A 25,585-nucleotide genomic window follows, 5' to 3' on the forward strand; every position below is an offset into this window, starting at 1 on the left:
TGTTCTAAATTGTTTTTTGGGCCTTTCACTCACCAGGTCTCCTTTAGAGAACACAAGTTGTTTGCTGGACATACAAGCCCCACGGGCACCGTGAAATAAAGGTCTAGAGGTCAGAACGGTGGCCTCGGACTCAGGAAGTCCAAATTTTGGCCTGGCCTGCTGCCGATTTCCTTTGTGGTCTCAGGTAAACAGCAACCTCAAGGTCTCGTTTTCCCAGGCTGCAAAATGGGATTGATTCTTAACCTCAGAAAGAACTGCATGCACTTGTTACACTACTGCTATTGGAAAAGAGCCTCAGACGTCTCCCCAAGTAAAACAGCGTGAGAAGGCAAAGTATTAGCGTGGTCCATTTCGTTAGAGAAATGTCATTCCCCATTTGCTCCCCGTGCATGGAGAGGAGCAGAGTTACGCCGCCGACCTTCCCGGCATCGCCCTGCGGGGAGCGAGCACAGAGCGGTTCCTCAGCTCCCAGCATCCATGAAGGGAGAACCTGCGGCACCAAAACGTGAAACTTAAAATGAACTAAGTTGCATTTTGCAAAGTCCTTCTAATTTAATGTGGGTTTAGCTACCGGTCAACTCTAGACATAATAAATCCAAACGCAGGGATCCTACAGGTGAATGATGGAGAAAGCATTTCTCACGTGCTCGGTTCCCATGCCCTGAAGGTGCTGGGATATTGGAAAAGGTAATTTAAGATAGTAAAATTTAAAAATCTGTGTAAATATACTCAAAAGTATAAAGAGGTCATCTCACTGCTAGTAAAACATAGCTAGCAAAGTGACAGAAGTTTTTCTTATTGATTATATTTCTTTTATATGAACACTACAGGAACTGCAGGGAAAAAATTTAGAATCAGACAAAATCGTTTCTGAAGACAGGTTGTTCTCCCATTAGCTCTGCAGAACATATTAATCCTGAAAGAGTGATATTTCCTTTCAGTTTTGCATAGCAGTGTGTACAAATAAAAATGTTAACTGCCAGGACATAATTTTCAGTATGCTCGTCTTCCTTCAGATGTGTGTTTTCTGCTTGGAGCACAGCTGTTCATATATCCCAACACGAGCTTCACTGCCGTAAATATCTTTTCTATTGAGGGCTACATTCCCAAAGTGCTGCACAGGGGCCACGCGTAGTGCTAATGTGAGCTGTGTGCATGCAAATCCATGCACGGCACTTAGAAAATGCAGACCATGGACCTTGACCCCAGAACTTCGCCACTGAACCAGAATTGCTCTATTTAATGCTGTGACTGTGACATAAATCAGGTTTTTCAAAAGGCTTTTATTCAGCTAAAAGAACTCATTCTGTGAGAAAATCCAAATAGATCATGCTGCAGAGCCACGTTAATGAAGCAAAATTACTCCCAGCAACCTGGAAAACAAAATAATTTAGAAACTGAAGGTAAGATTGGCTGGGGTTTATTGCCACTTTTTTTTTCTTTTTTTTTCCAGCAGTAGAAGTCAGTGTGTGTGTTTAGCTCAATTTCTTTACTTCTGGATATCAAAACAAAGTCCTTTGCCTGTCAGCATAACATAGCTGGCAGCACCATTGCCTCTGTGCTGGAAGGTCAGAGATGCGCAGCTCTGACTGAGACATGGGCTCGCATCCAATGCTGACGCTGCAGCAGCGCTTTTGGGGGACGGCGTTGCACAGTGAGAGCTGTCTGCCTTCAGATGAGTCATTAAATCAAGGTCATTTCTGCCCATCAGTGGGGACCACCTGGGTGAAAGGTAACAATCCCATGGTAATTTTCACCACAGTAGGACATAAGCACAATGGTCTTCACAATATTTGCTCCTAACAAATAGCTTCTGCTATCAGGTTCTTTGGAAGCAATTGTTAAGCAAAATAATAGAAATCCACGGGGCTATCCAAACAATGGAGATGATATTGCCCTCCTTGCTTTGCAAAGCTTCCCATGTTTAGGAGGCAGGGTAGCATACTTCTAGGCACAATGAGAGGAGTCAGTACAAATGTAGAGTAATACATTTTATATAAATGCAGAATATACTATAAGTATTTAGAAACATGGATTTGTGAATTTCAAGTTTCCTAAAGGGAAATTTGCAGCAATAATTATCAAATTAAGTTAGAATCATTCATCCAGTCTGCCGCTTCAGGAAGAAGCAAAAATAAAAGAAACATAAGAGTATGGGAAATTAAAGAAAAGCTATTTCTACACCATTTTCTTCCAAGCCCAGCAGACAAATTCAGTCTATGGCTGGTGACAAAGGTGGCAGTTGGTGGCCATCTACTCCCTCTGTGCCCCAGCACTGCAACCGCAGGGAGAGAATCTGATGAACCGACACAAGCATTTTTTCAGCTTTCATAGGATAAATCTATATTGTAAGATCAAGAGCAGAAAGAAAGAATGGTTCAGCTAATGATGGATGTCAGGCTGTCTTTCTGAAAGTGGTGAGATATCACATAATATCTTCAGTAAGAGCTAGAACAATACAGGATGGCATGAAAGGACGGTGCACTGCACACCGGGAACACGGGCAGTCACAGAAACCCTCCCTTTGGAGCAAGGATTCCAACCATTCTTCATGGGCTATGACCAAGCTAGAGGATTTCTGCTCTGTTTTTTTATTCAGACACTGTCAGAACCAAAGATGAGGGACAATCACAAGCCAAGAAACTTCTGGGTGCAAAAAGAGATTTGATTAAAATAATTAATAGAAATCTGAATTGCTTTGTAGGCAAGAAATAATGCAGCATGATTTTCTTCCCAAAGAAGCCCTCAAAAGGAAATTGAGAGGAGTTGCATCTTTTCAGGTATTGATAAAATACGGCTCTTCTTTGTGTTAATTTGAGTAATCCTAGGCAGGTAGCAAGGAAAGAAATATGCTACTTTATTCATTCATGTGACAAGTAAAATAGGAATGGAAGAAAATCAGCTGAAAGGCAAACTGGACTAAAGTTATCTTTCACCACAACTGAAAATAAGAAGCCAAACATAATATATACACAGTAGAGAGTGAAATAAAATTAGGCATACAAATAAAAACACCGCTTCTGTAAAAATAAAAAAATATGCATATACTTAATATCCAGCATGGGAAAAATTCCAGTGAAGTTACAATTAGATTTTGAGAGCAATTTCAGTAGCAACCTATTTCACTCCTATAACTCTATAATGATTTCATCAGTAACAAATTCTCTAGGTAGTATCACAGTGGAAAATTTAAGGATGGTGCCATTAAATAGCATCTGTAATTGTTACAATCAACTGCATATTACCAAAAAGGGTGCATTTGTGGATTGTACTTCCACCAATTTGCCAGATTAACGTTTTGCTGAAAGTACCTCTCAGAGCCTTCAAGAACCTATTACCTATAGACCAAAGCTCATGTCAAGCTCATTTTCTGCCGCAAATGAAACCAGGCATCCTTTCATAGTAGGATTTATATTACAACCACAAATATCACTGACTCCCATAAACAGTTTAGTTACAATGGTGCAAAATATGGATTTTTAAAATATCGCTGAGCGCAGGGCTGAGTATAACAGCTGTTGATATGTGGATGTTTCCTGACCTCGTTTGAGTCACCTCTGCTTTTAAACTATTGCAGGAAGCTGTGAGCAGTGCTTTGCAAAGGGCAACAGAATTTGGGTATGAATCTGACAAAATACCAAATCTAGTGAACAGGAAGAGCGCTGTACAGATGCACGCGTGTTCCACAAGGCATGAGAACCTGGGGCTTCATTTCCAGTGATACTGGGAGCAGAACACACAAGCAATCAAGAACACGTTGCCCTTCCCACATCCTCTAAGTCATTAAATAATAGTTCTACCTCTGTGCAGAACACATTGTTGGGGTTTTAATTATTTTTTAAGATTATCCCATCTCGAATACATAGAAAGTAGTAGAAATCCAGGACATCCTTACGTAGACAAATACCTCATTGCATCCAGAAATAACTAAGGGTTATGTACCGAGACACTCATATTGGAAAGAAACAAAAACGCTGCATTCCTAAATCCTCTAGTAATTTAAACACTTAAAGAGATTTTAAGAAGTATTACACTAAATCATCTACTCAGTCACATCTAATGTAGAAATGACTGTTAGTGATATGTGGTTGCTAAAATTATATTTATGTTTATAAAGATGTTGCCAGACGAACTAGATTTTTCAAAGAAAGATGACATTTAGTGAGTGAAGGGGAATTACTAGATGCACTTTCAGATTTAGAAAAGATTGATAAAAAAGACTGATTTTCAGGAATCCAGAATACAACTTCCTAGATAATTGCATAAGTAATCCGAAAGTACAAGAACTATAAATATACATACAAATCAAGTGTTTATGAACATAAAATGAACAGCTAATTTCTTAGCATGTCTTGCACACTCCATTATGAAAACTGTTCCTCAAATGAACAAAAACATTTAAACTGCAAGAATGCTAATGAAAAATGAAGGGGAAAATGGCCCAAAATCTTATTTTCAACAACTCAAACTGCTCATCTGGACTGAAACAAACAAACAAACAAAAAACAATTTGCCTTTAAGTTCTAAACCTTTTTTAATTGGCCTCATACAACACAATTCTTTGCGATCTTCTTGTTAAATCTGCCTTATCTTTACAAATGTTCTCCAGTAGAAAATAAACAGCATTTACAGAAAGAATGGAAAAGCATGAGGGAAGTACCCAGCTGGTCATCATCCTGGGAAACTGTGAAGTAATTCATCTCATGCAAAAGATGTCCAAGATGTTTTAGGAAAAATAAATCCTGGGTAATTTGGTATCTAGAAGCAGAGGTAATGATATGTCGTCTGCTCCCTCATTACAGCTGAATCCCATGCAGAGTTCTGGGAAGCTGAGATAGCTGAGACGTGAGAAGCAGGTAGACCGCTGCTATGCATGAATTAGGAAAAATAAGGAAGAGATTTTCTTGATACCATGGTGATAAAGGTGGATCTGGAAGCATCTGTGTACACTGGAAGACAGAAGAGAATGAGAAGTGGAAATATTTCATATGTTTAAGGAAGCAGGAAAGAAAGAGTTATAAACAGCTGTAGTATTTTCCATATCTCAGTCTGTGAGGACAAACTGAAGTGGTGAACTGTTAGTCCAGCGCGGGATCTTCCAAGGGATGTGGGCAAAGGCCCAAAAACGGTAAATATGAAAGTAAACAGGTTACAACCTGAGTTAATGTGGAATACGGTTCAATCACGTACTACAAGGGAGATGAGCAGCCAATTATTTTTCGTCAGCTCTAGATTTTAGTTTTTGTGTATGTTGCTATTTAGCACACTGAAAGTAGCAGAAAAATATATGCATTATTCATGCTATTCATGGTAGACATGCACTGTAGTTTCAGTGAACAGGACTGGAAGTAATACCAGAGGAAATAGAGGCCTTAAAGGAAGACACTAATCTCAGAAACCTCAGAGTGTCACTATAATTTTATTTTTTTAAGGACTCTGTTATGATAATAGTCAGGTTTGCAGAAGAAGATTTCTGCAGCACTCAGATAAACGACCTCACAGAAGGCCATTTCTTCCCCAGGAAACGAGCACTGGCTAACACCCACCAGAATAGGAGCAAGACATTTAACAGCAAGTGGAAGGAGCCCCACAATGTTGGTTCCTACATGATTGCCAGCAGCCTGAACATAGTGAATGTTTTAGATTTCATGACAGAATTTACCTGGCATTGTGCCCAGCAGAGGCAACTCGTCATTTTAAACAGGAAGCAATATCACTCTCATCCATTGCTTGAAAATGACTTCTCATCTACAATTATCTGTCAATTTTACCTTCTCATTTTCAGCTATCACCAGTCTCCATATTTACAGAAGTCCATCTCTCCTTGATTCTTGTGCTCAGCTCCAAAATAATTTATTAGGAGTTACACATGCTTATCAAAGACAGACAGAATTCATGCAAAAACTAATGGCAGCCTAGGCAAGTTGCTATATATCATTATACAATGTCTGCCAACACTGCTGTCACAGTACCTGCACTGCCTTGTCCTTTGTCAATCAGAATAAAGCATTAGTACAGTGCAAAGATTATTTTTGTTGTTGTTCTTATAATAGTGTTCAGACAGTAATGCACTGGCAATAAGTGATAATATATTGGGGTAGTGGATCCCCCAGCATTTTGCAAGGAGACTCAATCTGATTGAACCCACCACTTCGCTTCTTGAACTTTACCAGAAGCGACTTGATTTGGGAACGCTCCCTGCTCTCACAAACATGAGGAAGCTGAAGCAGTGAAGAGAGGAAGTACTTGGGTCCAGGCCAGCAGCAGAACAGAAATTGAGACTCGTTCTCACGTGTTCCAGCCTGCTCCTCTGCCTGTTCTCTTCTGAGTAGCAGGTCAAAGCTAAATATCGTTATCTGCATTATAGTAATGGTACCAGCTCCTCCAGCTGTCACAGATGCTGGTGATGACATGGCATATTCAACACCAAGGACCAGCTGGAGCAGAAACAAATAGAACAGCTCCAGGACTCACCTGAATGGGGGATCCCATTGGACTTTCCCTCTATCCCCAAGACATTCTCCTGTGGGACTGCCTAGAGCTCTGCCACAGATAGGATCAATGAAGAAACACCATCTGATACGTGTCTGAGAAAATTACATTTCTCTGCCTTCTCACCAGAGAGCCTATTTAGCCTTGAAAACACTGAAAAGTGCCCATTCTAGGCCTTTGGGAGACACCTACATGGCTGCAAATAAACTTTTTAGAGATTTATCCCATTTGAGAAAGAAGTTGTACTTGTAAAGACATTGGAAAAAAAACTTAAAAATGTATGTGAGCCCTGAGCTGAGACACAATTTTGCCATGGGTTCTTCTGGTTTGAAATCTATTCCTGGTTCCTTTTCAAAAGCCTGTCACCTGAAGACTGGATCAATATAATGCATTCATCTTGGGGCTACACCTTGAATCCATTCAGGAAACAAACCTTGCACAGAATGCAGCAGTAGCTGGCTCATTAAGAACAGACCCCATTCCCCAAATCTCCAAGCTGTGCCTTAGAAACTGTCCTAAATGGTAGTACATTTTCTGAGAAGAGGTAATCTGACGACTTAATGAAAGACATTTTGGGCAGTGAAGGGCAAGCCAAATTGGAGAGGACATAGGCTGAAGGAAGAAATCAGCAGTTCTGGACAATGTGCACAGGATCCAAAAGGGAAGAGTGAACAGGAAATAGGACAGATATTACATGCTAGAAACGGGATGACACGAGAAGCCATATTTTAAGCTAGAAAACGTTAACAAAGCAATAAAATTAATTACACAAAAACATCAGAGAACAAAATCATCAGTCATTGATCAATAGCGGGTTATTGTTTTTAACTAAAGGCCAAACTTTGTCCTTCACCTTTACGGTTAATTTCTGTTATAGGATATTTGCCAGTGCTGACCTGAGTTTTTCAGTGTACAAACCTTGGCACTACTTTGGGGTGACTTTTGTGCCTGCAGTCAGGCATTTCATAGGAGTCTAAATAGATCTGAAAAAAAAGCTTAGATTTTTTTTTTTTTTTACTGAGATGTGCTCCAGAAACAATATTTTTTCTTTACAAACATGAATCCTAGGCACAAGAACTCAGAAGGCGGGAGGGAGGGTGGTAGCATCACTGAACTAGAACCAGGGAAATCAACCCAAACCAACTTGTACTTTGGCTGGTGTAATATTAATAAAAAGCCCTTGAGAATTCTTTGCAGTCCCTAAATGGAGCAAGCAGGTTCTACCCCCTGGAGAAATATTGATCCAAGACCCATGACATTTTCATCACTTTCAAATCCAAAACTCTGGGTCCTAGCTACAAGAGACTCTTAAAGACAAGTTCAAGAAGCTGTACTTCGAAAAAATGATGCTATTACTTGTGGAAAAGGGGACTGAACTGGTATGAACAAGGTGAAGGCAGTAATGTGCACCCCTGGGGTGGGTGAAAAAAATGGAGGATGAATTGTTGTTATTAAGTGGACAATCCCAAAATCACTCTAGTAATTTCTTTGCACTGGTTTGGGGAACTTCATTTAAAACTGTATTTATTCATCTAATGGACAACTCAACTGTTTTCCTGCATGACAGGAAGAAACAGATTACTGTAATCTCTGACTAGCTGAATATGACAAATATATCAAATGGGGAGGGTGAAGATACAGATGGAAGAAAGAAATACTGCAAATAAACACCAAACTTCATTTTCTTCCCATCCCTCCCCAGACTGAATTGCTTTTTCTTTTAGGGTGCAGCCCCATAGACACGATTTACCATGAACTTTTCAATGTTAGTAGTGATATCACTTATTGGTAGAGAGAGAGTGCAAAAATGATTTATGATGAATAGACAGGCAAAAATTACAGCTACAGCTATGCTCACAGAAAACTTAGTTCCTTGCTACATACAGCGTAACTATACCAAGTAAAGCTCTATAACAGTTATGCCAGTAAGGAACATGCGGTTCAAGATAAACAGTTGTACAGGATCTCTGACAGACCAAATAACACATTTTTGGTAGTATGAATTAATGTATTTAGCCAGACAAAGGAGGCAATCCCAAGAAAAGCAATTTTTTATTTTTTTTTTTGCTGGTACAATCTGCATCTGCTCTAAGAGGGTCTCTGAGCTCATTTCTTTCTATGCAGCAGCTACACCATTCCACCTGTTCCAGCCCAGGCTGAGTGCAGATAGCACAGATTAGCAGATGAAAATGCATTTAAGGTTCACAATTTAATCTAACAAAAAGCCTAAGAGAAAAGGCTCGCAGTACAAACTTCCCACCAACTCAGAGAACAATAAAAAGACAGAACTATATATTCAATCCAGAGCTGTGCAGCAGAACCTGAAGCTGCCAAACACAGGCTATGACAGATGGCCAAGGGAGCAAACTTGGAAAGCGAAGGCTTTCAAGGAAGATGGCAGTAGCTTTAAAACTAGCCAGCAATTGGCATGATTGTCACTGTTAGAAGTCTGTCTCCTGAGCAAGTTCTCGCTGCTGTGTTTACATGCACACCCATGCATGTATGTGTGACTGCGTGCTTGCGGTTGGTGCTCCGCTTCCCTGCAGCGAAGTATTAACAGCCTCAGGTCAGCCCAGTGCTGCACATCCCTGCCAGAATAGCTATGCTGGGCAAGAGCTCAAAGAGCTAAAATTCCTGATTGCCATAGCCAGCAGAAGCCCCTTGTGTAGAAACAATTATACGAGCAAAACTCCATTTTCACTGGCTGCTTTTACTCCATGGTGTATTTTATACACCAGTACAGAGCGTACCTAAGCCATTATCAGTACATCCAGAACTAGGAACACTTTGCTGCAAAGCATACCTTGAATCTCTCTGAGAAATACACTCCAGGTATAACAGGAGGCTGACACTGGACTTGCTATGATGAAGGCATCTTAATTTTTAAACAGCAGCGTTGGGATGAAATTGTGTAAATGGCAGAGCACTGCTCTCTCAGCTGATGAAATGAAACACAAGACAGCTTGCTTGCTAATAATGCCAACCAGCCCGCCCTTCATTTAGCAAATATTATTGACAAAAGCTGAGATGATATCATGGTAACAGAATTCATGAGCATGTTCAAGAGCATGTTCAGGTTATAGCGAGCTTCTCCTTCCTCCGATTGTTAGTAAGCTTTGTTCTTGCCCATTTATTACTCAGGCCAGCCCACCTTTCATATCTTCCCCTGTGGTCTGGCCTCATTCAAGAAGCTGTTATAAAACCTCCCTGCTCTCTTCCTTCACAGAATACTTCATTCATCTTGTCTGGTCCTTCTGCTATTTGGCTAAAAACAAAATATACTGATAGAAATCTCTCTATCAAGCTGGCTGACTGCAAAACTTAACTCTATTTCCCAAATGTCCTCAAGTCAGTTTTCACAGCGCCTCTCATTTGGAGAGGCATCCATCCTCCACGCTCCTCACATGGAAAGCTCAACTGGAACTTCCTTGGAGGGAGACTAGTGTTATCTAACAGAAACCTTCCCCTCAGCAGCAGTAAAAAAATCTCGAAGAAAGTGGGAGAAATCTCTGGAAATAACATACAACCAAGGTACATGGCAAACCTGTGACAGCAGGCACCTTGTCTGGTATAACGTGTAAGCTCTGTGCAACAGAACTACCCAGCCCAGGGCTCTGTGCGTTGTGCACATTTATTCCTACCAGACCAGACTCTTTAGGGACTGACTTTCGATGGCATAGCTTGCTGGCTGATAGCAATCTCAAGTTCCTTTGCTGTTTTTTGAAAAAACAGAGCTGCCATGCAGGCAGCACTGCTTGGCTCATCACATTCAGGCTCCGTGGAGCAGATTTAATTCCTTTGTACAGAATACTTGATGTATTTATCCTGGCACTTGACTTTTTCCTCACAAGACACCATCCGAGTTGTGTCAGCTTTAAAAACCTAAGTTAATTCCATATATACAGAGAAAAAAGGCTGAGCTGGCAGGATTTATTCTACTGAGGACACACATGATCTGTGCTCCCTTCCCTCTTGTAGGTTCGTAACAGCCTGAGTGGTGCTGGGTGGACCTTGCAGCTTATTCTGTAGGTTTGCTCTTCTCCTGGGCAAAGAGGTGCTGGAAAGAAGAAGCAGCAAGTGGGGACTCTGGTAATAATTTGTTTAGTGAGGTCCATATCCATAATATAAAATATCCTCCTAGTGGTTAAAGTCGTCGGCAGGAATTTTATTTTCAAGCGTGTGCCTATAGCTCCCAGCGCTGGGAACGTCAGCTCCAGTACAGTTAGCAAACAGAGAAAAAAAATATATGTATACACAAATCTCTCTCAGAAGTGTAACAAGCAGTATGTTGTCATTAAAATGTTACGTAGTCAATCCTTCTGTAATATTTCCAGCAAGAATTGTTCCTGAAAATTTATATAGCAGAAGCAGAAAAATATCCAGAAAAATGTGGCGTGTTTAGTTTTACTTCCGTTATTATTACGATGGTGATGATTACAAGATTACTAAAGCTGAAATGATGTAAATGAGCAACTGACATAAAATTGTGTCTTAGAAAGGCTATCAATGATAGATGGCAGCGAAGCAAATGACCTTTTCTTAACAAAATACCCTATGAATTCTTAAGCTGTAGCAATGAATAAAGCCCCAAAGGAAAAGACAGGATGGAAATCATGAATGTGTCAGAAATTAAGACTAAAGCAACTTTTTGTCACAGGGAGTTCTGCTTGATGTAGCTTTTTTAGTCCCTCTAGGACCCAAATCTTCCCTGCAAGAGCATAAAACCAACATCTCTGAAGGCAGCTGAATGCACCAATCTAAGCTCACTGCCTGGTACCTTCTGCTTTGGCAATGAAGCCCAGTGCTATTCCATGAGTTTCTTTTCATAGTAAGTGTGATTCTGCATCCACCACTAAGGCAAAACCTAAACCCTCCCAGGTGGATCACTAGCTTTGCTTATTTTAAGTATTTCATACTACAATTTCAGTCCTTTTTAAATTATTGCTGACTTCCCATATCTGGAAAGAAACTAATATTAAAACATCCATCACATTCTTTGCTTTCTTTGTGCATTTTTAAATTTAGCTATTAAACTTTTATAAGAACATGGACTCTCATGATTGCTATGGCTCCTTCCTATGATTACTCCTAACATGCTTGACAACTACGCTTTTGCTCTTGCAGAAATGGTGTGTGCCTTATCTCATGATCTGAGAGCACATCCCATAGCCTGCATTTCTGCATGTTATGTTAATTTTCTTCTATACTTCAAGTGTTGTTTCTTCATTGTATGTTAGTTTTTGTTGTTGTTAACGTTTTTTAATGAAATGACCTTACTGATAATAATTATTATCATTACTGCACAAGCATGTATTAGGTCTGCAGCCTCTTCTTGCTTTTATTCATACCTGGGACATTTCATCTAAATAGAAATTCATGGAAACCCCCATTCGTTTCACTTGAGCTCTACCACAGAACTCCTGGTAAAAAGAAAAAAAAAAGGTTCTCTACGTTCATATATGTATGTAGCTCTACATGCCACATCTGGCAAGCAGTTATTGCTTGTATAGTAGTCTGTCCAGATCGCTATGCGATATGCTCCAATTTTTTTTGTTCAATATCAACACAGTATTTACGGGTTTTTCAGTTACAAAAGAAGTTAAAAAATCATAACAGCTACAATGCCTGTTCGTTTTATCTAGTGCTCATCGCTATATTACGAGATTCTTCAATGTTCATGAAACAAATCCTTTTCTCTCCCTCAGAATTCATTTTAGATTAAGCCATTAGATCTCACAGCTGCAGTTTAATGTAGGATTTTAGGTCATCTCAGAACTTACCCTTTTCCAAGAACAGTTTTAATCTTTGTATAGTACTTGAATATACTTCTTATAATTATGTTTCAAGTGTTATTGCAGCTATATTTCAGATTTTACGTATGTAAGAAAATGCTATATTATTTTAATACTGACGGTAGAATAAAAATCTATTCAAAATTCACCTTTCAGGAAGCACAATCAAATATCCAAGAACACTATTAGACTTGCTCAGCATAAAGTTTCAAACTGCTAATGGGTTTTAAATTGATGTCATAATGCCGCAATTTAAATACATGGTGTTCATTAATTTTGCTAGAACTCTTTGTAGAGTAGGAGTAGTATGGAAGAGGGAGGAAGGTTATATTTTCTATACCTGCTTCTTTTTATCTGATTGCCCATTCTTGATACACAAGAAGTATCATCATATCAGCTTGGGGTGGGGGCATGAAGTTTACTCGAAGGACAATAGGCTTCAATTAGATATCCACTCTGGAGTTGTATCAAAATTAAATTTTATACAAAAAAATACCAGGAATAAGATGAAAGTAACCAACACCATAGACATGGCATTTCTTAAAAGATGGATTTCATCATTTCAGGACCTATCACCAAAATCCAGAGGTTCAAAAGAGAAGAATTAAGAAACAGAAAAGATGGTAAAGGTCATCTCGTTCATACACCTCCTTTCCACTGTAAGGTCGAAATTCACATACTTAGGTGAGAGAGCGCTACTGCAAATCAGGCATCCCTCATCTCTCTCAGATCTGAGAGAGTCCTCCCAGATGTGGGCATTGAAAAGGGAGAAATGTCCCTATGGAGGACTAAGGGGGTCTTCTTGTCTTGCAGGGAAGGAAGGGATGGGATGCAAGTATTCTAGGTGAGGAGTCATTTCTTTCCGAAACATCTCAAAAGTCAAATTAAAATGTGTCTAGACATAATGGGCCAGTATAGTACAACACTTCACATCTATTTATACTTCAAATATAGTATGTTTACTGTACATAAAGTCAGTTTTTCTAAAGCTGTTGCTATAGCTACAAATCAAGGAAACCATAGCAACAACACTGTATTATGCACAGCCCTAATTAGGGATTAAGTTATGTCTCTCTTCGCAGTTTATATTAAATACTCCCATATAATCTAGTTAGAGTAATCTTAAAATGTTTTCAGACTTTTTAATAATAAGAATTCCATACAATTATACTGTCAAGTCAAATACACAACATACTCAAAATGTGCCTTTAAAGCATTTTTTCGATCATACCTAATAATATACATGTCACTGGTTTTTACTTAAGTACAAATGTTCATATCACCATATTTTCTGACCTTCTTTAATACAAATCATTGATCATTTTAGCCCTAACCACCAAAGTAATTGATTTTCCGTCACCTCATAAGGTTTCCAACTCTTATCCCATTCAGCCTTACCCAAAAGAAATTAACTCCTCCTAACTCCAACTTCTTTTTTTTCCCATGGATTAAAAGTGGATACTTTTTTCTTCCCTCTTCCCTTTTCCTTTAGAGAACAAATATGTGAGGGAGGGATGGGAAAGGAATATTAGACGACTGACTGGGCTGGTGCTAAAGCACATGCATTACCCTGTTTTGCTGACCTTGCATATGTGTTATTTTAGTACACAGAGAAGCTGGCACATGGCATGCAGCCAGGCATACTGCTGCAGGAGCGGAGCCTGAGAGGAACAGGTAAAGGAGAACAGAGAGTGGTGAAGAAAGAAGAAGGATGCTGCAAGTGGGTGAGGAACAGGAGGCGGCATTATCAGACAGCAGGAGACATGTAGGGCCCAGTGGGGTGACAGGCTTCAAAAGACACCCTAGAAGACTATGAACATATTCAGTGGGCATGCACAGATTCTCTCAACAAAAGAGAAAACCATAATTGATGTCTTTAAAAGCCTTCTCTCCTATCTTCCCTTCTACCACATACATTTCTAATAATTCATTATGGTATAGTTTCCCCACCTTTTGGTCCTTGCCCACTGATGAGATGGTAGCAGTTCCTTTTTGTAAAAACCTTGGCTACATTTGTCTGGGGCATTAGCTGCCCTCACAGCCTGGACCTTCTGCTTATCTCACATACTATAGCAGTATAAAAACACTAGGCAAGGATATCCGAATCCTATGAAATGAGCAGAAATTTAATGTGTTTGGCACTTACACTTACCAAAATGATAGATCTGTGGCTTTAATCTCTGAACAACTGAGAAATGCTGGCCATTTTAATACAAATAGTATACCAGTGCTTATTTACATGCTTTTATAAAGCAATCTGTTATATAGATTGTAGTCACAGAGAACATCTGAGTGCAGGCTAGGAACATGAGCTGCGTAAAAGCTTTTCACATGGGCAGCACAATAAAACTTCTCTCGCACTGGGAATAATTAAGTCAGAAGATAGCGCATTCACAATTAGCAGGGCATGTTCAGTTTCTTCATTATCATTTTAATTAGCAAATATTAATGTAATCTACAAGTACAAGGGGGAAAACAACTAAAATTACTAAGTTTAAGGAGTCCTTCATGACCTAAGCTAAATTGAGACAAATGTCTTACTAATCAGTACTGGACACCAACTTTCAGGACATTCATTTCCATTTACTGTTAGAACTTTCAAGCGTGTTATCAAATTTAAGAATGAATTAAGGCTCCCACAGGCTACATCTAACCTCTGATGAAGGCAATGGTTAATAAAAATGGATTAGATGCTCTTCTCCTCTTCAGTTATCAGTTCAGACTGATAGTGATCAAGTGACTGTGGCAGCTCTGCCTCATTCAGATTCCACGCCTGTGTGTGTGGCAATCACGTAACCCAGTGACACACAGAACACACTGCCCTCTCATTTTTAGTGGGTTCCCGGACCTTATATATTTAAGATATGCTGGAAGAAGCCTTAGCCTCTTTGAACTCAACAGCAGAGCTCCCATTCATTTCCCTGGGACTCGAATTCACCCTGACTCAAACAGATTTCCTTTCTGGTGCTTGTCCTTTTTCTGTCCTGTAGATGAAGTACTTTGGCCTCCAATATAATCAATGATGCATCTTACATGAACAACAATTAAAAGATAAAGAGGTTTAAAAGAAGCTAGCGCCTAAAGACTACAGTCATTTCTCATTCTGATTTTCATTTTTAACACTCTAGCAGTAAAATAATAAATAACTTGTCCAATGCACTTGTAGGACTGAATATCATGATGTGGTAAACTATTTTCATTCTCTATAAAAGCTGTTACTTGAATAAGTCTGATTCATGAATATAATAATCAAAATTTTATAAATAAAAATTAGTAGTAAATGGAACCCATAGTATTTCTCATGATTGACAGTGCTATAATTAATGAGAAAGAGCTTTTAGAAAGTTGTTTGTTTTTTTTTTTTTTTATGTTAGCAAATTTATTTTCCAAGTTTGCATCTGTTATTAATAGTACACACAAAGACAGAGAGGGGAAGATTTTGTGGAAAAAGCACCACTGCCACTGAAAATCAACATTGTCATTAGACATTTTGCCAACTGGATAGTTTAAAGCTGAAGTCCTTGTAAAATATTCTTTTATCAAACCCCAAAGAAAGTATTTTGCAAGACAGCTAGAGGTAAAAGCATTTTGAAAGTATAGACTGAAAATACACAGTTTCAGAAAAATCCTCTAAATCTCTAGCTCTACACCTTTTTTAAACTCACAAACATACATATCACAAATTATTCTCTTTTTCTTCTATGTACACAGAAATACAGATAAACTACTTTTTACTTCAGTATCCTAGGCAAAATTAAGTCCTAAGACTTCTATTACAAACATACACAAGACAACTTCTTGTGTATAGATTGAAGGTTGGAAATTCATTTGGAAAACTCTCTTGCTTGTGTAAACTCAGTCTTCACTGTAACCAAGAATGATTTTGAGGTCAGCTCGCTTTTCTATCCACTGCAGACAGTACAAAAATTAAAATAATTAAGTGGTCGTTTAAGTGGTAGCACACTTTTAAAAGACATTTTGCTCAGACACACTCCTTTCTTTAGTTTTTACACTGGGCAGTAGAAAAGAAGTTATGTGGGATCAGAGAGAGTTTTACCAGTTTATTTTGCTGCGTTTTTGATATGAAGCCTTACCTCTTGCGTTTTCACGTTTACATATCCATAGTGAGTCCTCAGAGGCTGCCGTTGGCCGTTAGAAAATGGTATCCACTTGACACTGGTTTGTCCAAAGCAGTTTAGAATCAAAGGGAAAGTTACTTCATTGGTGAGACGAACGATGATCAGACAGAGGAATGCTGCAATGAAACTCACAGCAACAACAGACTTTCTCTGTAATAAAAAGAAGAAAGAAAATAAAGTATTAAAATTAATAGTTAATTTTAATTTAAAAATGTATCTCCTATTGTAGGATGAGGGAAAAATGGTTTAGAAAACTATTGTAAGATTATTTTGTATGGTAGTCACCTTGCTGCAAGAACAGAAGACGACAGGTGTACTGGATCATTTTGCTTCAATAAATGTGCATTTCAGAGATTGAGAGTTTCTTTTAGAACAGGTAGGAAATAAATTGACTTTGCTCAAAAACTATCATCATTTTATTTCTTACAAAGTTTCAAAAAACATCTACCAGTTTTAAATTTTATTTGTATTTGGAATTATGATTTTTTTCTGTAAACATCCACAGCAAAGCCTCTATGCACAATCATCAGGGCTGTAGACACACATAAATATAGAAAGTGAAAATGCCATTTGCATCCACACCAGACAAAGTCTACTTTGAAGAGAAAGTTCACTGCTGATTTTCTTTATTGTGTGTTATTTTTAAATCATCTCTGTGCAATTCTAATCTTAAATATTTTAGAATGGTTGGTGAAGCCAGCACAACCTGCTGCCTTATTCCAGGTTCACAAATTTACAAAGGCATTAGTATCTTGGACAAGATGACCTCCGTTGTTAATAATGTACCAGATCTGAAGCCTGTATCTAATTAACCTTTGCTTTCCACCTCTAACCCATCCAGTTGGCTGGATCGGTTAATACAACCACAAAAAGATACCAACCTTTTTCCTGGGTAACTCCTCAGTCTACAGGAGAAAAACTAAAAGGAATAAGCTAAAAGTGAGGGGAACATCTATTTTTTAAAATATTGCAGTCAACTACTTCTGGACAAACTACTTAAGAAAAAAAAGGGTTAGTTGGCATATGTAATGGTTCGTGGTACGATACTCAATTGTAAAGGTGATTTTTCACAATCTCCCTGACAGAATGGAGTAATGGTCATTTACAGGTGTTTTCTACAATACTTCAACAACATTCTAGCTTTACCGAATTTGCTACTGTTCAGTTATCCTAGTGAATTTAATTCTATCGCTCTAAACAATAACAAAGAGATTTATTTATTTATTTATTTTAAACCTAAGGGTCTACCTAAGTGTAACCCTCAATGCTGGGCTGCAGAATCTGATCCCCTTAATTCAAACACCACCAACTAGTGGGAACCAGCACCTTACATGTTTAAGACTGCTTTCGTACATGAAGGCCATGAGATCACGGGTGCTGCAATAGCAGTGGAGGGATGAAAGCTGAGCTCTGACTCCCACCATATAGAAGAAATGAATTTCTTCTTTGGAGGTTCATTTGAAGATACTAAAATTCAAAACACCAAGCAGAAAACACGATGATATTTACAGAGCAAGCACCCAGTGAAACACGTAAATCACAAGTTGTACTGAATGTGACACAGGAGGCTCACATGCCCCTGCGCAGAGCGTGCAGGCACTGCTGCCGTGCTTTGGGTCAGTGTCTGGCCACCAAAAACTGTGAGGACCACAAAGAGCGCACAGAAAATTTGCAGGGATATTACTGTATCAGCACTTAAAGAGTTGAGAAAATAGTGCCTTGCGGCAGGGTGTCAATTGCATGGCTCTAGCCGTATTGAGGTATTCGGAGGCTGCAATTAATAAGAAAGAAGAAGCAAAAGACTGAGATGGGAGACCTGGGTGATTGAGGTCACTGAGGAGAAAGGAGAGAGGATGATGAAGAGAGGTATTCTGGCAACTTGATTCAGCGAGGAATCTCAGTCAACTAACGGCTGTGTAATGTAAAATTAAATCCAGCAAATCTTCAGAGGACAGTGTAACAGCCACAACCCAATCACAACTCTCAGCATCCATGGAAGCCACTGCACTTTTCATCAGCTGCATTATAACAGATTTACATTAAATTGCAATAAACTGGCTGGGGAGCACTTCTGTGTCACTTCTCTTTGTGCCAGATGGAAATAGAAATGTTTAGCTATATATCAGGGCCTTGTAAGTGTTAAGAGCAGCCAAGATGTGCAGCACAAGTGATAATCGTAAAGCAGTGAAAAAGAGCATAGATTAGTCATATTATTTATGGCAGATCTGAATTAAAAGATTGCAAATATTTAAAGGGGAATCTAGATAGTCATTCCACTACATGGGCATGCTTCAATCAAAATGTCCATGACAGGAAAAAGTGATCCTGCCCTATGTGATGCCAGTATCTGATTTCCACATATTCTATGTTCCTGGCGTGTCAAATGCCCCCCCCCCCTTTTTTTTTTTTTTTTTTTTTTTTTTTACTCCTCTGTTTTGCACAGAGATGTTCTGAACTTGAAAAGGTTGTGATCAGCTCTGAGTGCTTCACATAGGAAGCTTTTCAAAAGACCCTCCACCCCAAGAAGAAGTCAGATTGTGTAGCCAGATCTTTGGGCCTTCATTAGGATGCCATGCACTTTTTATATTCCTTCTCTTTAAATGCACTGCAACAGCAGGAAAGAAAAGTGTGGCTTTCTTCTGTTTTGGTATTTAAGAAAATGTTGTTTGAAAAAGAAAACAGCAAAGATTTTTCTGTACGTTGCTTAGCTAGAAAGAACCTGCAGTAACCACAACAGCACAGTGAGAGAAAGGAATTTTTACAACAGAAAGGAACTGAGGCATCTGTTACAATTGTTTGGAAAAAAAAAAAAAAAACTTGGCATATGCAAACAGAATACCTGCCTAACAACTTGTACAAAGGTCAAGTGCGTTCAGGATTCAGTTGAACTGCAAATTTTATTAAAGGCATGAGATCTAACAGTATGCATTCTCTGAAGGAAGCACTATTGCAAACTGGAATTTCACTGGCTTTACAAATTTCATTGTAAAAATATTTTAAAACTACACTACGAAGCACCTACTTATAATTTTGGCCTTCTTCAAGATCAAGTCAGGCACTCTGCTCTCTGCTCTGTGGCCAAGAGTACTCTAAAGGACGCTTCTAAAAAGAATTGCTTCTCCCTTCTTTACCTACTCAAGAAAACAAAAAACAAAACAAAACAAACAAAAAAACAGGTGCTATTTGTCAGCACGCACTTCCTGTAAAATCTCCCTTCCTGCAGACCAATAGATTTTGCCATATTTCCTCTGAAAAAAAAAATAATAATAATTTTTAGCATTAGAACTTCCAGGAATTCTACTAGACATGACAGAGAAGCGTGGAGCTATGTACATGGATGAATACCAGACTCTAATCCATCTCAAACTTTTCTGCAGCAACATTTTAAACACTTACAAAATCATTCCATTTGGGAGACCTAAACAAATGTTAACTAGACACTGTGCAAAGAAAAAAACTTTTCCCTTCTTAAAATTAACTTCTCATGGATGCAAATTGTCTCCTAAAGAAGAAATTTTCTCTAATATGAAAACATCCTCTGTAAAAATCTCAGCCAATCTTTATGTTTTTCTCACGAATTTAATGTAGATGTTTTGCTGTTTCTAACATAGTCATTCAATGTTGTTAAAAAAAAAAAAAAAAAAAAAGATTAAAGTGGGTACATTTCAGACCAGAACACAGGTACTGCCATACGTGAGACTCCCCCCATTAGAACTAAACCGTTTCTTCTCAACTCTTTTTATTCAATATCCACAATAACATAACCCCAGTTTTGGTTACTTCTGACACCAGGCTGACTCTGTCTAGTGTGTATATGAAAATCAGAAACCAGTAGGCATGATTCACACTTCTAAGGCTTAAATTTATATTTATATTGCTGACAGAAGGAATGAGATAAAACCAGGACTGTCATAATAGTACGCTGGTTAGAATTTCATGAAAAACTTGGTGGCAATAAAACATTAACAATATTTTTGTGGGTATATATATATATATATATATATATATATATGTATTTTGGTACCATGGTTCCTATCACTATTTAGAACCTTCATAACATCTGGTTTTGGCTATTTACCAGTGCCAGGGTGATTAATTAGCTTCAGTTTGGCAAGAACTTGCCAGTCTGAGTGAGTTTAAGTCATTTCTCTTTCATAACCTGTTATGAAGTGTGGAGAAGACGAGACCCTTTTTTATAGTTCAGTAAGGCCTGATAGAATAATAACACACAAACATTTTTTGTGTTGAATACAGTTGTCTAGCAGGGAAGAAGAAAGGAAATAGTTTCAGCATAAGCAGAGAATTTCATAAGTTGTAAATTTTACTGAGGTATGTAGTAATACCTTTATTATGATTTCTAGTCCAACAGCAATACTCTGCCACTTCTGATGTTTTATGTGGCAAACACTGTCAAAACACTTTATAATCAATAATAAATCCCCATCCTAGTGAGATTAATAGTAAAGACCCATTTCACAGATGCATAAACTGATGCTGAAAGCAACTTCCTCAAGATCACAAAAAAAATCAACAGAATCTACTCCTAAACTTTTACTCTAGAACAATTTTGTCTCTCAGAATTATTATTTCCATTAATTCTGCCTGAATTTTTTAAGTGCCAAAGTTGAACATAATATAATGGAAGACTCTAGTAAAGAATCACTGGAACTAGTAAAGTTCCATGCCACAAACAGTAATTGAAAATAGCTTTTTATTTTTTTTTTGAGAAATTGACGTTTTCAGTATTCATTTTCTCCATTATTTTCATGGATACATGATGACACTGTGCTTGGAAGGACAAATGAAAGGTAAAGAGTTACATGAGGGTGTTAAATATCTTAGATGACACAATATGCAGTAAAATTTACAGGTATAGTGAATAACTCAATCACTTTTTTAATATCTCTGCACATTAAACTACTATTATTATGGCACTGATGCAGGGTTTCAGGCTTTTTATTCAAGTACGATACCAATTGAAAACAATAATGGTTACACTTACTGAATTTGTTTCATTTTGTAGACCACTATACGGAAAAACTAGTTTATTTAATTTTCTCTTTTATTGTCTTCAGCATCCTCTTCAAATATACTACTTTCTGTTACATCAGAGCATAAAATGAAATTCTTTCAGCACACTACTTCAGCATACCTTCTGATTTCACCAGTGCTGGAAATAAATATGCCTTCCAGCTATTCCTTCTGGCCTGAACCTTCCTTTAACAGGGCTGCTGGAGGGAGACTCAGGCAGGGGTCCTGAAACTTTTCAGAGAGGGAGCAAGACTGGATAGCAAACATCCTTTTAGAAACAGACATGTATCAAACAACATTTGCATAAAATCGGTAGCTGAAGATTTACTTTTTTCTCCTCCAGAAGTGGAAGTTAATGTGAATATGTTCAAAGGCTCCACGGGAGAGGGCTGTCAATGTTTTCTTTCTCAGAAGCAGAGAACAAAGCAGGTAGGGGGCTATATCAGAAGTAAGATCTGGTTTGAGTTCAAAACCCAGTAAAATTAAGATTAAAGCAAAATTTTAATATTTTCTGGAAAAGGGCACCTTTGCTGAAACCGGAATGTAAGCAGCTAGGAAGCAGAGGCATAAGAGCAGAAATGAAGATCAGTGTTACAGAAACAACAAATGCTGTGTACATAAAACTAGATAGAAAAGGTACGATGGAAGAAACATACAGCTCGTATGCATGGCCTGGAAAGTGTTTCTTCTAAGCACATACCCTGAATTAGGACTGTGTTCATGGCTTATGATGTTTGAGCAGGCATGAACAGAAGACCCGTTACTTTCCACATGCCTCCCCTATAGGGGGGCTCTGGCCTTTTATATAGCTAATGCTGCTGAAAAGCTTTCAAGAACACAGCTCACCATCCATCTTTTGTTGTTGTCAGTTGTTGAGAACTTGTTACATAATTCAGTTTTCACAGTGATATTTTCAATTCAGTCACAGATGAATGAATGGTGATGTAGCTAGATTTATAACAGCTCAACAGTGTTTTCCACAGCAAAATAAAACATATTCAAACATCTCATTCATTAAAAGCCAAAAATCTGCACATAGTGCTCAGGCTTACTGAGGTAAGACAAATGAGAGCTTCCATGTCACTGTAAAAACACATTTGACTTGAGCTACTAAATAAAGAAAAACAGGAATCAGCAGACAAATTATTGCCCAAACAATTGATGTAGCAGCAGCAGTCTATACTAAAAGCTTTCTGTGCTTACATACGGGAGGATTGTTGGTATTGCAAAGCATTGCCAGATTCCAGGTGTTGATCAGTATCACTATTCCCCTGCCCCCTTAACTGAAAGCTGGACAAGGAGGAGTTCTCTTTGTCTGAAGACCTTCTTACCCCTCCAAGTGATTTCAGGCTTTCCAGTGTTTTGACTTCTTATCCTTTGACCATTGTTTCTCCCACTCTTTTCTTGCTTACCTGAAGGTGGATTTGTGCTTCCCTCCATAGCCCAATTCTGGCCTAGGATACCCAATGCCAACAGCTCCTGCTCCCAACAAGGCAAAAACGCATCCTTAGCACAGCTCATACTTTCACAAGCAGAAAGTCACTGTACTGGCAAGGCAACCTGAACTTTGGAGCAAAGGATGTCTTGTGCCAGCCTGCTACTTCATTTTATATTAAAACTGAAAGCTGTCCAGTAGCTTAAAAGATCTAGTCCATTAAAACACCCATGGCAGAGCAGCACACTTTAAATAAGGTTGTTGATTTTTCATTCTTTAAGATCTGTTAAGAATATTTAATCTAATACTGCTGTTACTGATTCATCAATGTCCTTCACAACTAGGGTGAACTTCATCAGCAGCTGTAGGTGCATAACATACAAATACTGATGTAGTCTCTGCATGATAGAGTAGTATTAAAGAGAGAAAAGAAAAAGAAGCATCTACAGTACACTCTCAAATGGTGGTTGTTTTGGTTTTGCTTTTTTTTTTTTTTTTGTAAAATAAATAAACTGGATTATTGCCCAGCTCTTCTTATCAATAGCTTGGCAAGCTCTCAGACACACGCAGGCTGATGTGCGTTTCCCTATAATAGAACTGCTGGTATAAGAATTTGTGATCTTTCAACCTGGCAGTTGGTTGCTACTACTTATTGAAGTACCACCTGATTGTAGCTATTTTTCACCTGCTGAGAAAAAGTTCAAAGAAAAACCACCCATGTCTGAGTATTAACTCTCCCCCTGCCAGGTATACCTCACCGAGGTGACCTCTCTCTCCCCTCTGTAGAAATAGATGAAGATTCATGATAGGCAACATCTTCAGAGTGAACCCAGTATTGAGTGGTGTCACAAGCATCCTGCCAGACACCCTGTAGCTGCCAACATTTTCATGAATAACACCTTGCAGAAAGTTGGTTCTTTCAACCAGAGATAGACTCAAAACTATATAAACTAGAAGAAAGGCAACTACAAAAAGCCCTACGGATGCATCGGGAAAAGATTCTTAGCAAAAAAACAACAGCAGACCTCTGATATGTAGATCTCTTTATATAGAAAAAGATATACTTATTAAAAGCCTATTGCATTTCTTTATTATTTTATATGAAATATCAGAAATACTCAATTTCTTGTTTCAAAAAATTACAGGAAAGAGAATGTGATAGCTTATGAAATCAAAGTAAGATAAATTCAATTTCTGTTCCTAGCAATAAAACACTCAGTGCCTTTGGTACACAGCAGGAGGAGCAGACGTTAATCACGTACATATATGCTTAGCACACGCTACCATGATGGAACCTCTGGAAGTACTAAATTCTAGCTAAGAAAAAAAAAACGAACAAATAAAATTAAACATATGACAGAAGCCCAGAGGCAGAAGAAATTAGAGTAAATAAAATGTTGTAACAAATCCATATTCTCAGGCTGCACATCTGTGAGGAAAATGCTTTTCGCTGGAAACCTTCACTTGCCTGCAGCTCACTTCTACCTGCAGGGGAAAGTTTGTGCTACAGAGCAAAAATTGCATAACCAGAAATTCACACAAGCGAAATGTAATTGCCTACCACCATCTGGACAAGCCGAAACTTCCTCCATTTAATTATCCTATGTAAAGATCCCCGGCTGCCATGCTGGACTTGAAGCTAACAAAACTTGGCCTCATGCCTCAGTTACCCTCTAAAGGCCAGCTAACACTGCAAGACAAAAGAGATCTTGCCCAGCCTGTTGCTTGGCAGGACTCTTTCTCTGGCCCTTCACATCAGCTTCATCCTACACCGAGGTTGATACTTTTGGAAACTTGCTCTGAATGCTCTCTCTGCCACAGCGCACCTGGTATTCAAAAGCATAGGAGGGAAAACAGTAGCAGGTGGTCATTTTTCAGTTTAGTCTTCTGTTAGGCACCCTCAGACGGCCACTGTACCTTGCTGCAATGCCGATTAGTACTATTATCACAGCAGTACAGCACAAACCTTTCCATGTAAGATGCAGATCAACTGAGTTAAACACCATGCATGCACGGGCAGACCCAACAAGTTTGTGATCCAAGTGAAAAATTGAAGGGAGGCCTCCATTTTAAATTCATTTGTAGGAGGGGCTGCATGGAGCGATGCTGTGTCTGCACTAACCCAGATGGGCAAATGGCCTATACATTTTTGGCAGAGATTTTCCTTTTAAGTACTGGCATGGTCTGACCTCGTTTAGCTCGTTTCTCCTGATACAGTCACAGGAAAATGCTCCAAATCAGCACGAACTTAAAGAAAATTTCTTGCCCGTTGGGTACAATTGCATTCCTTCTCCATGTAGGGGTCTGTTCATTATTCAGTCTTGGAAAGCATGAGCAAGAGGATATCAGAAGCTGCCACAAGAGAGACTCTTCAAATAGCAAGGAATATGCAGCTTTATAGTTAGAGACCCGAAGGGCTGCTCTGGTACCGCTCAGAAGTTGATGACACATTCCTGAGCTGACTAGGGAGCTGCTTACATCAGGGCACTGAAACTCAATAAAAGCACAGATCAAGGTAGTGGCCTCAACTTAATTATGAGTCTTATTGATCGTGTCTTCACTCCGTTTTAAAAAGAAAAAAAGAAGGCAGCACTAAGCTCACGACAAGACCTGGTGGGACACTGCAGAGCAGGCTCCTTGGCTGTTCTGAAACCCAGCGACAAATCCACAGCAGACAATCTTTGCCTTCTGTGTTG

The 25,585-nt window shown here is 38.7% G+C and overlaps 1 protein-coding gene across 4 annotated transcripts in view; it reads right to left on the bottom strand.

The window, feature by feature from the left end:
* The window catches only part of ST6GALNAC3 (ST6 N-acetylgalactosaminide alpha-2,6-sialyltransferase 3), a 220,837-nt gene that overhangs the window by 104,738 nt on the left and 90,514 nt on the right, over positions 1–25,585 (bottom strand). For 3 of the 4 annotated variants that reach the window (XR_005822228.1, XM_040566117.1, XM_040566118.1), the window contains exon 2: positions 16,379–16,573. Coding sequence is in view for 1 of the 4 variants with exons in the window: in XM_040566117.1 (XP_040422051.1) it covers positions 16,379–16,573 (195 nt within the window). In the remaining 3 variants the exon portion in view is untranslated. Of the gene's footprint in view, positions 1–16,378; positions 16,574–21,575; positions 21,678–25,585 lie in introns of those variants that run through there. The other variant, XM_040566120.1, reaches the window with a different exon arrangement.

This window comes from Cygnus olor, chromosome 8 (genome assembly GCF_009769625.2).
Source record: "Cygnus olor isolate bCygOlo1 chromosome 8, bCygOlo1.pri.v2, whole genome shotgun sequence".
Taxonomy (NCBI): domain Eukaryota; kingdom Metazoa; phylum Chordata; class Aves; order Anseriformes; family Anatidae; genus Cygnus; species Cygnus olor.